The 13,293-nt window shown below is 34.2% G+C and overlaps 1 protein-coding gene across 11 annotated transcripts in view; it reads left to right on the top strand.

Moving 5' to 3' along the window:
- Positions 1-13,293, top strand: part of CDK14 (cyclin dependent kinase 14) — a 592,876-nt gene that overhangs the window by 288,650 nt on the left and 290,933 nt on the right. For all 11 annotated transcript variants that reach the window (XR_010140627.1, NM_001133044.1, XM_009243031.4 and 8 more), the window contains 1 exon segment: positions 351-413. Coding sequence is in view for 10 of the 11 variants with exons in the window: in NM_001133044.1 (NP_001126516.1) it covers positions 351-413 (63 nt within the window). In the remaining variant the exon portion in view is untranslated.

The raw sequence follows: 13,293 nt of genomic DNA, 5'->3' as shown, positions 1-13,293 counted from the left end.
GATAATTGACATTATAATTGCATTGGTTAAATGTGTGTGGTTTTCTAAGTTAAAGTATAAGGATATATTCAATGAAGAGGAAATGAGACACTTAACAAATTATGGACATGTATTCTTTTTAATACATAGAAATATTTAACATAAAACAGAGCCAAGAGGGAAAAATAATGATTCAATTGTGTTTAAAATTAGGGGGTGGGGAGGCATGCCACTACATACACTGAAAAATCCACCCACTTGTCTTTTATTTTCTGTGTTCAGAAGGTAATGGTGACTTTGAAGTAGGAAAATATTGATTTATTATGTTATATCCAGAGGGTTATTAATACATTTTTCCTTTTCTTTTCTAGCACACTGATTTATGTCAGTACATGGACAAGCACCCTGGGGGACTGCATCCAGATAATGTGAAGGTAGGAAAAGATCTTTTTAAGCCAAAGGTTAACATTCTTGTTGTGTATTTTTTGAACTGAAGTCTAGCATCTCTACCATAACATATTTAAATTTTTAAAATTTTTTGTGTAAAGAGAAGGGATATTGAGGTGAATCATAGTCATTGCTTCAGTTGAGTTGTTGGAAACCATGTTTCAACATTAAATATTTTTACTGGGGTGTTAATATTTAGATCTCATCTTATATTTTCTTGCTGGAGAAACATTTGCTAATAATGAGTGAAAAACCACTGGAATCCTACTTTTTAACACTTCACAGTAGAGGGGAGTCTCAGTTCTAGCTTGGAACCCATACTGATGTACCAGTTGGTTTCAACATAAAGCATCATTATGATCCAAAACAATGTTATGGTGGGTTCACGATGCATGTCTTTTTATTTCTATGTACAAGCATGTTCTACTTCCTGCTACTCTTTTTCCTTTCTTTTAGTAGCAATTTTACTACCGAGTATCAAAAGAACTACGATTTCCTAAAATTTGACCTCACAATCATCTTGGGAAATTATTCCAAAATTTCAAGTTTCAAACAGGAAACTCTTTCTTCGTATATGCAATAGAATTAGAAGAGATCAAAGTTATATCTGATATGGCTTAATTATGTGCTTACATTGTGTAACTCAAATGACTACATTTCATAATCCTGAGAACCAATTGAATATTACAGATATATTTGAAGTAAACTTATTCATCTCCATTTCTTCCCATTTGTTATAAGAAACCCTATTAGTAATAAACTAAGAGGTCTTCACTTTATTCCATAATTGAATCACCTGGGAAACTTTATATGTATATGTATAAATGTGACAAGTTAATAGAGGCTTTTATATAGTGGTCAGTTACACTGTATAATTTTAAAATGTGGGAACTTATAGGAACTCTGTCAAAATATTGTTAAATAAATAATGGAATCGATATAGAAATTATAGTCTGTTGATTTTTTCCTATGTCTTCTTTTTGTGTTTTATTAGATTGCCTTTCCTTAAAGTTTTTTGACTGTTCATTTTTCTTAAAAATCTGTAACCATTAATATATAGTTTATTAGTAGTTAGAATAGGTTAGAAAATTTAATGGATGAAAACACCTGTTTTATTAATCTTGTCTATGTTCAATTCCAACTCTAAATATTAGTATTATAACATGAACATAATTTTTTTAACATTAAAATCTCAGATTGTCTCATTTATACATTCACATGTTCTCTTCTTAGGGTTTATTGGCTTTGAAATCAATAGTACAATACATCTTCATTCTTGTTTCCCATTCTATCCCTGAGAATGTGTCGATCACTCAGCTAGTGAGACCATTGGCCCCAGGGAGCTCAGAAGTCTACCAGCCACAGTGGAAATGAGCAGATCCTCTGAGCTAACTTTGATTTCCTGACTTTCACATTCAGTGATGCAATTGAGATTAAATAACTGATTGAACCTTTCCCACAGTCATGACATCACTGGGCTTTTATTATCCCTGTTTAGTTTCTCACCAATCATCTGTGTGTCATTAGTTATCAGCAACTGTTGGTGGAAAATTTTATTGATGAAAAAAAGAAAACCTCTTTCCACAAAGCATCTCTGTGTTCCCTGTCCTCAGGCCACTGACATTGATGAATTTTGTCCCATTTTTACTATACATTCTGCTTCTTCCATTACATTTTATTTTTCCTTATCTCCTAATGGTCATGGAGAGATGGGTCTCAAGGTTACTGTTTCTCAGTAACTGGGCTGTGCCTCTAGAAACTGTCTCACCAGCTCCTATTCAAGCTTTGTGTGCTTTTCTATCATCACATGGTCATTCATCATACTTCAAATACTTACTGTTTGCTCCTCATTCCAAGTCCAGGTTGCACCATGGTGATAAACAAGATTTAACACTACAGGACTTGGTGCCTCCTAGGACATGGTGAGAAACTTAGTGATGAGTGAAATGTGTAGTCAGTGTAGAAATAATGTCACGGAAATTATATGTGACACTTACAGTGAGCCTGGGTATTTATATACAGCAGGAACTTTTCCTACTTGGAAGTTGTTTAACATGGTCACAGATAGATGACTGACTACATTTTTGTTTCTAAAAAAATGTGATGTGATTTACCTATTCTTATTTTTTAAAATACCTTAAAAGCAGCAAAATGTACTCATCTATGGGGATTCCTTTCCCCATAACTAGTTAAATCTTTGATTTGTTGAGGATCTTCTGAAATGTCCTGGACAGTCTCAGTTCTTGGCATATTTGTGGATACAAGAAACCTCAGTAATAAACTAAGAGGTCTTCACTTTATTCCACAGTAGAGTCACCTGAAAAGCTTTATATGTATATATATACACACACACACACATATGTATATTCTCACCTCCCAGAATCAGGATGTCTGCATAGTGTAATACTGAGAATTTTAGCCAGAGTAATCAGCCAAGAGAAAAAAATGAAAAAAATCCAAATTGCAAAAGAAGTCCTCCGATCATCTCTCCTTGCAGACGAAGTGATCTTATGTATAGAAAAATCTAAAGACTCCACCAAAAAAAGTTACAGAACTGATAAACTAATTCAGTGAAGTTGCAGGATACAAAATCAACATATAAAAATTCGTAGTATTTCTTCCCCAATAATGAGCTAGCTGAAAAAGAAATAAAACAATTTAATTTATAATAGCTACCAAAAATTATGTAGGAATCAGTTTAACCAAGGAAGGTGAAAGATCTATATAAGAAAACTGCAAAACAGTGATAAAAGAAATTGAAGAAGATACAAATGGAAAGACATCCTATGATCATGGTTCAGAAAAATTAGTATTATTAAAATACCATTCTACCAAAAGCAATCTACGGATTCAATACAATTCCTCAAAATACCAATAACATTCTTCATGCAGTAGGTAAACAATCCTAAAATTTATATGGAACCACAAAAGAACCCAAATAGCCAAAACAATACTGAGCAAAAAGAACAAAGCTGGAGACTTCATACTACGTGACTTCAAAATACACTACAAAGCTATAGTAACCAAAACAACATGTTATGGGTATAAAAAAGAGACACCTATGTGTCTGAACAGAAAAATGCTCAGAATAGAGAACCCCCAAATTAATCTGCATACCTATAGTCAACTGATATTTGACAGAGGTGTCAAGGACATACTTTGGGGAAATAACATTCTCTTCAACAACTGGTGCTGGAAAAACTAGAAATCCATGTGCAGAAGAATGAAACAAGACCTTTATTTTTCACCATATACAAAAATCAACTTCAGATGGATTAAAGGCTTGAACATAAGACCCAAAACTATTGAACTCATGCAGGAAAACATGGGAGAAACACTTCAGGGCTTTGGTCTAGGAAAAGATTCCATGGCTAAAACCTCAAAAGCACAGGCAACAAAAATAAAAATAATAGATAAATGGGACTATATTAAACTAATAGGCTTCTGCAAAGCAAAGGAAACAGGAGCAAAGATACAGGCTGTTGAATGGAAGAAAATATTTGCAAACTCTTCATCTGACGAGGGACTAATATTTAGATTATAAAAGGAATTCAAATAACACAACAGCAAAAGAAACAAACTCATTAAAAAGTAGGCAAAGGACCTGAAAAAACCTGTCTCAGAAGAAGACATAGAAATGGTGCATAGGTAGTAAAACATGCTCAACATGACTAATTATCAGAGAAGTAAAAATCAAAACCACAATGAAATTCCATCTTACCCTAGTTAGAATGGCTATCATCAAAAAGACAAAACATAACAAATGTTAGTGAAGATGTGGAGAAAAGGGAAATCATACACTGTTTGTGGGAATATAAATTAGTACAGTTATTATGGAGAACCTATGGAGGTTTCTTAAAAAACTATAAGTTGAACTATCATATGATCCAACAGTCCTACTAATGGGTGTTTATCCAAAAGATAGGAAATTTCTGCACCTCCATGTTCATTGAAGCACTATTCACAATAGCAAAGATATGGAATCAATCTAAGTGTCCATCAACAAATTGATAGATAAAGAAAGTGCAGTACATACGTACAATGGAAGATTATTCAGCCGTAAAAATGAATGAAATCCTGTCATCTGCAGTAGTATGGATAGAACTGAAGGTTATTATGTTAAGTGAAATAAGCCCCTCGCAGAAAGACAAATAGGGTGTATTTATATTCATATATGTGAGCTAAAAAAGTTGATCTCATGGAGGTAGAAAGTAGAATGATAGTTACCAGAGGCTGGGAAGGATTTTAGGGTGGGGGATGAAGAGAGTTTGATTAATGAGTACAGACATACTGTTCGATAGAAGGAATATGTTCTAGTGTTGACAGCACAGTAGTCTAACAATAGTTAACAACAATACATTGCATATTTCAAAATAACTAAAAGAAAAGATTTGGAATGTTCCCAAGACGAAGAAATTATAAATATTTGAGGTCAGGGATATCCTAAATACCCATCATTATACATTGTATGATTGTATAAAAATACCCTGGGCTCCCCAAAATATATACAAATATTATGTATCAATAAAAATATACTTTAAAAAGTATCTTTAAGTAGGAAATGTGGGCATTTGCTCAGACACAAGGAGGAGAGGCCAAGATTTCTCCCATGATCTGCAGCATCTCCTGACTCTCCCTATGTCCCTGCATCGCTTTACTCCCCAGCCCTGGGGACATGTATACTTGCCAGCAATCCTAGCCTCTTGTTCTTCTACAGCCCTGCAGCCTGCTGGCTTCCATTGCTCCTCAGTCTGCCAGCAGGGGAGTGGGTGGTGACCCAGAATAAGGTGGGGGCTGTGTAGGTCAGGGAGAGGCAGGGGAAAGCTTGAGAGACAGGGCTTGGCATGGAGAGCTTCAGACAGCAAAAAGTCCTGCCTCAAGGAAAAGATTTTAAGAGTATTCTGTGAAGGATCTGATCATTCCAAGACAACAGACCTGAAGAATCCGAGAAACTCTCCAGTGAAGACCCTAGTTGACAAATGAGTAACTTGGAGGAAGCCAAGTTGCTTGCACTGATTGGATAGGGAAAGGTAGAGAAGGAAACTTTAAAAAATTATCATTAGTAGTCTCAGAGGGAAAAGAAGATAATTCATCCATAAAACAAGAATGTCGTATTATTTTTGAGAAGCAGAATTTAGTCAACACAAAGGAAGTCTTGGAAATTAAAAATATAACAAATTAAAAACAACAATAAAATCATGGGAGATAAAATTGAAGAAATTTGCCAGAAAATAAACCAAAAAATACAAAGATGAAAAATGGGAAAGAAAGTATCAAAAAATCAGAGGTCTAATCTAGGGGATCCCACATCTGAATAACTGAGGAAAAAAGAAAGGAGGGAATCATTAAAGTAATAACTATGAAACCATAATTCTTTCAAATGTATAGGATTGAGTTTTTAGATTAATGCCTAGATCATTTTAAAAAATAAACTGAAAATAATGTTCATTATTGCAAAATTTCAGAACACTGGGTTCAAAGAAAAATCGATAAAAAAGGAAACAGGTTTACTCCACGGGATCAAGAATTACAATGGCATCAGATTTTCAACAGTAACACTGAAAGGGGGATGGCAGTGAGACAATAGCTTGAAAATTTGGACACAGTAGTATTTTCAGCCTAGAATTCTGTGCAAACTGTCAATGAAGTATGAAGGTAAAATTACCATTTTCAGATGCACAAGGAGTTGAAAATTTTGCCTGTGTTACATTCTTTCTCAGGAAGATACTTGAGGATATACTCCACTGATACTCAAGGAATATGCCAAGGAAGTGAAGACAAAGAAACCAGGTAACAAAATCCATCACAGGAGAGAGGTGAAGGAAATTCCCAGGATAAAGAAGAAGAGAATCCTAGGATGACAATTATGCATCAGGCTGGGAAAGTAACTTGCTAAGCCAGCAGGCCAGAAGTCTCCAGGAGAGATTTCATAAAGGAGATAAAACTGTTAGTTAGAATACCAAATGTGTTTAAGTAGACTTAAAAGATGGGAAAAGAATTTGGTGTTGAATTAGTAGTGACCACAAAGAAAACTAAACAAAGGAAAACAAACTGACAAACAAAAGAACTAGATTATTACTAACACCAGGAAAAACAAATTTTTGTGCAGGGGAAAGAAAGGTATTCATAGTAAACTTTATAGCTCAGCTGTAAATAACATTTGCATGGTCATAATAATTTAAACATTGAATGTTGATGTAATTTAAAACAAAACAAAACAAAAAATACCTCTTTAAGTGATAATGCTGTAGCCAAGCTCATTCCAGGACCAGCGTCCTGGATCAATGGTTCATTCCAGCCCCCGACATTTCATAGAAAGTAAACATCAGGTTCACTGAGATGATGGAGTGTGTTAAAGGGCTTTTTGACTCTTTGTCCAATGTTCTTTTCCCTGAGCTACATGATTAATACATTAAATTACTGTAATTAGCTTGATTATTTGTGACTTTCGAAATACTAAGTCACATAGGTTCATCATCATTTTCATATTGATGATAATAGTGATACTTTCTCCAAGGGTATGGAAAGTTAAAAAATAGATGTAGCTTGTTAAAGCCTTGTGTTTTGGCATCTGAATTGCAGTGCATGGAAGCAGACAACCCTTATTACCATGTTGGTTTCTATGGGAGGCCACTCATCTAATTATGCATTGGATTTACCTCACTGTTTGCTTACAGACAGGGGTCTCCTCCAGAGTTGCTTTAGGATCTGAACTGCAGGTGAAATTATTCTCAAAAAATTCTGACTATGACATAGTGACAGATGTCTCATGGGTATTTCTGTTTGATATATAAACATTTTTTCATGTGGTGATGTTTATTGTCACTTAAATCTATGAATATAAAAATGAAGAACATAAAAATAATATTTACTAAGTTAACAGCTGTTCATAATGCTGTGCTAGATATTAATTTTTTTTAAAGTTGATCTTCCCATCATCTTAGATTGTTGGGAAAATATAGACAAAAAACCTCAGCTGAGCTAAAATAAGACATTGTAATAGTTCTTTATAAATTTATGGAGATAGGAAAACCAGGTGAGATAAGCTATTGTCTTTAAAAGAGCATGTCCTTTTAGTAACACGGAAGCTCTATGTTTGCTAAACACTTCACAGATTATTAAATGTTCAGAATGTGATGAATACTTAATTTTTATTATGGTGAACAATAGGAAAACACCGTGATCAAATCATTTTGCTTCTAAATTTAGCAATTTTGACTTTTTCATCATTCTGCAGCTGACAGTATACATAAACATTTTAAACACTTATCTAGGATTCTAAAACTGTACATAGTTGTCTTTGTTGATATTTTATATATAATTGTGTATTATAAAAATGTGGATATCCTGCACTTAAGAATTGTGGAGATTATTCCTTAGTGAGACTTGGGTAGAATTTCAGGCATTACAATGGTAATGTATCCTGGAAGAATGAAGGGGAGAAAAAAAGAACAAATGGAACTACACATAGCTCCTGATTTCATAGTAAAACAAGATAATTTTGTACTAATTCTCAGCAAAACATCTGTGAAAGTTTTATTTTTCTTGATGCATATTTCTTGTAAGCACTGGAATAGACTCATTTTAAAAAGCCGGTGTTAACTAAATTTCTAGACTCACTTTGCTACTTTAATTGCCTACAAAATGTGTCTATTATCAATATGGCATTCTGAAATAAATATTCACTAATAACAAATGGTTTATTTCTAAGCATAATATCAATTTTTGACAAAGTAATTTTAGCAATTAATTAGAGGATGATTAAAAACCTGAATCAAAAGCCTGAGGACATTGGCCCTGTTATAAATATTTATGATGATTAAAGGCATTGCAACCAGTTTGTAGATGGTGATAATTGGTATGTGGGAAACTGGTTAGAATATTTTTGGAAAGGTAGTTTAATTCCCCACTCCCTTTAAAGACCAATCACTGTAAATTATGTTGGGTTTGAGCTATCATAGTTGAATATAGAACTTGTATTAATTCTTGATTTTATAATTCTCAGTGGTTTACAGATTGACCATTGCATTTTCACAAATGACTATAATGGTCTAAATTTCATCCTTTATTCAGTTTTTCATGTGTTCTTTAAAAATTGATAAGCATGAGAGACTGAAAATTAAGATTCATGAAAAAAAGATTAATTGATGCTGTCTCCAGCTGATATCCAGAAATGTAGATGTTTGAATCTTATTACCATGATGAGATTGAATCTTCCTGTGTTTTTATGTAATGTACTTCCATTTCTGTTATCATAATGACTTTTCTAGAAGGTTCCCTGCAAAAACACATTTGCCCTTTTTTTGTGAACAATTGAAAATGACCAAAGTAATTTTGAATTTCCTGCCTTATTCTCTGAAGTATCCGAAATCCTATAGGCATAAAGCTGATTCTTATTTTTCATTTCAATAGATATATTAATTAAAAGGATAGGAGGTTTATTTTGGTTGAAAACTTGCTATTTTTCTTTAATAGACCAGAGAACAAGCAGGTGTATAACAGACAGAATAATGCTATGCCAAATAAGATTGTATTATCCAGATGGCACGGAGAATTGATTTCTAAATGAGACTTTCTAATGTTCAGATGGAAAACCAAGTGACACCTGATTTTCTCCATATTCTTCATTAGAGCGTCTCATTTAGCTCCTAATAATTTCCTACTACACATGACTGTGAATATTATAGAGCCTTTCCTCATTCTGTATTTTAATTAAGAAATATGATTATTTCATGAGGCCATTAAAGAATATTTTAAAAATTTGACACCAAGTCTCAGTGTCTGTCCAGGCTTTTTTTTGAATGTTTTCATCCTATTTTTATTATAATAAAATAATCTTCCATATCTAGAAAGTGGAGGACTAATGATAAAAGAAAATGAAATCCCACATGTCAGCTCATATTGTGTTAGACATTCAGAGGGGATCTGAGTAGTGAATTTTCTGGTTAAGATATGGGGCCTGCATTTAGTTGTTTAGAACATGTCTTTTGCATCCTCGGGATCATCCACTGATTTGCTCGTAACAATTTGGATCCAGCAAAGGAATTAAGGCCAGCTAATTAAACAGTACACTCTTTCCTAGAGATCCTTTAAAACCCAGATTGAAAAGAAATCACCCCAAAGAATGATGAAATGCAGACAATGATTGGAAGTGTTACATGATGCTTTAATTGTAAGTTACCCAACTTGGGAGTTCCCATTAAGAATAGGGGAAACACCCTCCTGGGCTTTACACTCATCGCCTTGCCTCTCTCCAGTTTAAGATGTATCTGCACATGACCCCTTTGTTTCCATGTTTTCCAAGACAGACATGAGACCCCGGAGGGAAATAAGTTCAAGTAGTAGAGTATACACATATTGTCTTGGATAGGCACAGCATTCCTGTGTCAAGCCAGTACAGCTCATAGGTATTTTCTCATTCCTGTATAAATTTCTGTTACTTCAGACCCACCTGAGAGGATGGAGAAAGAGGTTTGTTGATCATACGTATCTAAATTCACAAGTTGTTAAATGTTACATCCTATTTGAAATTAGTTTTTCTTTGGTATAGCTTGTTTTTGTAATTTACTCCAAGGCCTTTAAACTCAAGATCTATCACCTTTGTCAATTTTTCTATCCACATCTCTCTCTTTTTAGTTATACTAGCCTTCTCAGTTGATATTAAGATAATTCATTTTGATTTAGTATCTAAGCTGTTACTTTAGTCGGAAAAACCATTTAAACTCTGAATATTGATTCATTTTCATTGTGTATAAAAAAGAATGGCCCTGTAGTTGGGAGAGAGTAGCATAAGTTCCCAAATGAAGTTGAGTAGGAAGAACTACTGACTCTCCATTTCCCAATTTGGATTTTGTGCTATTTCTGTATAGTTCAGAAAAGCACTTATCAGTCAGGTCAGCCCTATAATTCTGACAGACAGAAACTGGACAATGACAGAATAAGATTATGTTATTTGAATTTCTTAGAACAGTTGTTTCAGTTTTTCTCTTGGAAAATTATGTTAGATAGCTATTAAATCCAACAGCTTGTCTTTAACAGTTTCTGCTCACCTAGGGAATATTTCTAATACTAATTTTAGGCAGATGCCCACCTTTATTAGGAAGACCCAGCCCCCCCCCCCGCCCCCGCCGCAACATGCTTCACAGTATATACAAAGCCCAATAACTTGGAAACCTACTTACTGTACTAGATCTTCTTTTACAGAACTTGACAAAACAAAGATCAGTCACACTAGCCTCACTTGACTTATTATAAGTCTCCTAGCTCTAGATCCCATGGCTTTAAACTGCCTGCTCATTGTAGGCACCTCCATACCGGAAACACCGCCTTGCTTGGTGTCCACCATTGCCTTGAAGTAGAAAGAGAGTGTGGAATGGAAGGCCAACTTACTTGGTAAGCTAAGCAGTTATTTCCCCAGCAGCTTGCCCACGAACTTGAAATTCTCATTTTTTGAGTTATTTCTCTCCAGAAAGTTCTCATCTTTAGGAAAAGCCTATTAATGTTCAAAGATCTTAAAGAATGTAAATTAAATTGTTACATTATCTAGAAATGACAAAGCATGTTACTTACGTCAGAGCCTTAGGGATTGTAACTAAAAAAGCAGAAAGAAGAATGGAAGAACTCAAACAGGGCAAAATAGTGGCAGGACAAACTCCTCCTGCTACTCAGATTTTCCAAGAACTGGATCTGTAAAATATATATTGCAAAAAAATACATGTGAAAGGACTGATGCCTTAGCATGAATGCTTGTGTCTTATACCATCCCAGTAGCACACTTAACACTGTCAAGTATGTCCAAAGTGACACATAAATTATACTGTAATGTTGAATAGCTAGGGTTTTATTTCTGTCTTTTTTTTTTATATCTCTGTATAACCCTCTAAGTATTCTTTAAAAATTCAGTACTTTGAATTGCAATGATACTTTGTAAAATAAAACTATTTGGGTGTACATTGCATTACAAATTAGGATTTAATATTTGCATTAGCTGTTTTGAAACTCAACTAAATGGAATGAATCATGATGAATCATTTTGTGGCTTTTAAAAATTGAAGACCTAGTATTGCAGTTAAACCATTATCTGATGCATACTACAAAATATTTTGACATTGACTGCATATAATTGGGATTTTAACTAATTATTTTTAACTTCTAGGAAGTTGGATATATGGGTAGTTTAAGGTTTTGCAGTCTATGGGTTTTTAAATGATACCGTGTTAAATATGGAACATACTATTTGAAGTATTTATTATTCATGTATAACTTTCATTTATCTACCAGTGTCATATTTTGTAGCTTTAGGTTCACATAGTATATAGCTATTTTAATTAAATAGTATGCTCGCCTTTTTGGATAGCAGCCCTCTTAATTGTAGTGTCAGAGTAAGACAAAAATGGGTTCAAATATCAGCACTCTCTCTTACTTATTGTGTGTTCCTTTGGCCAATTCACTTAATTCCTCTTTTTTTAAAAAACTTTTAAGTTCAGGGGTACATGTGCAGGATGTGCAGTCTTGTTGCATAGGTAAAGGCATGTCATGGGGGTTGGTTGTACCGATTATTTCATCACTCAGTTATTAAGCCTTGTATCCATTGGTTATTTTTCCTGATCCTCTCCCTTCCCCCACCCTCCACCCTCTGGTAGGCCACAGTGTGTGTTGTTCCTCTCTATGTGCCCATGTGTTCTCATCATTTATCTCCCAAGTATAAGTGAGAAGATGTGGTATTTGTTTTTTCTTGCTGTGTTACTTTGCTGAGGCAATTCACTTAACTTATCTGAGGCTTTCTTTCTTTTTCTGTGAAATAGAAATAGTAATATCTACCTGGTAGAGGTGTTGTGAGGGTTAAATTATCGAATGTGTATAATACACTTAGCAAAATGTCTATCATAGTAAGCACTCAATAAATGGTAGTGATTCAACTCCAGTTGTTTAATTTATAAAATCCCTTCCATTTCTGTTATTCATAAAATAACAGAATGATGTAATTTAACAATGTGAAATGGTTAACAAAGATATCTAAGACTCAACCAACCACTCAACCAACCATGTTTAAGATGAGAAACCTGAGTTATAGAGTATCAAACATGACAAAAGAGTAGCATAATTATCTTTGTAAGACACTACTGCTGTGTTCTAAATGGTAGGACCCATTGCTAATGACTCCTATTAGTAGATTTCTTAATCTTCTGTAAGCCCTGAGAGACCCTGCACATTCCTTAAAAGAAGTTGACACACGCCCTGAAAAATCTACAAGATATTCACCGCGCTTCATCTCAGATTAAATTGAACCGCATATATTAAATAATCTGTGTATTTCTGACCATTCACGGAGCATGACGCCTCTAGACACTGAGAAAAAGGGCATCTGACCTCACCTATTTAGACTTCAGTGAGAGGGATTGGTTATAATGCTTCTTTCTTACTGCAAGTGTCAGTAGTTCTGAGCAATAAACATAACATTGAATCCAATAGTGTGTGCTTTATATCAACTTACTTTAAAAATTGTGATAAAATACCATTAATTAATTAATTTATTTATTTTACCTTAAATTGTGAAGAGTTTCAGAAGGGAATAGAGGAAGTGTTAAGGGATACTCCCAAGAAGTATATGCCATGGCACTGAGAATATGCTGCTTCCTGCTGGGCATGCCAAGCAAGACAACTGGCTAAAGATAGACCTGCTGCTGGCAAAAGTGTCCCTGTTCATCATTTCATTACTATTTAAGACAATTTCTCATTGGATTTTTATTACAGAAAATGAACATATTCAAACTGGAATATAAATCTTCAGTGATCCTACTGATGGATTTGGGATGAATCTCCGTTTATAAAGATGGAATAGAATATCCTGAGAAGGCAAAATATTCT

This window comes from Pongo abelii, chromosome 6 (genome assembly GCF_028885655.2).
Source record: "Pongo abelii isolate AG06213 chromosome 6, NHGRI_mPonAbe1-v2.0_pri, whole genome shotgun sequence".
Taxonomy (NCBI): Eukaryota; Metazoa; Chordata; class Mammalia; order Primates; family Hominidae; genus Pongo; species Pongo abelii.
Note: the sequence above shows the minus strand (reverse complement) of the source record. Positions and strands in the feature narration are given on the sequence as shown.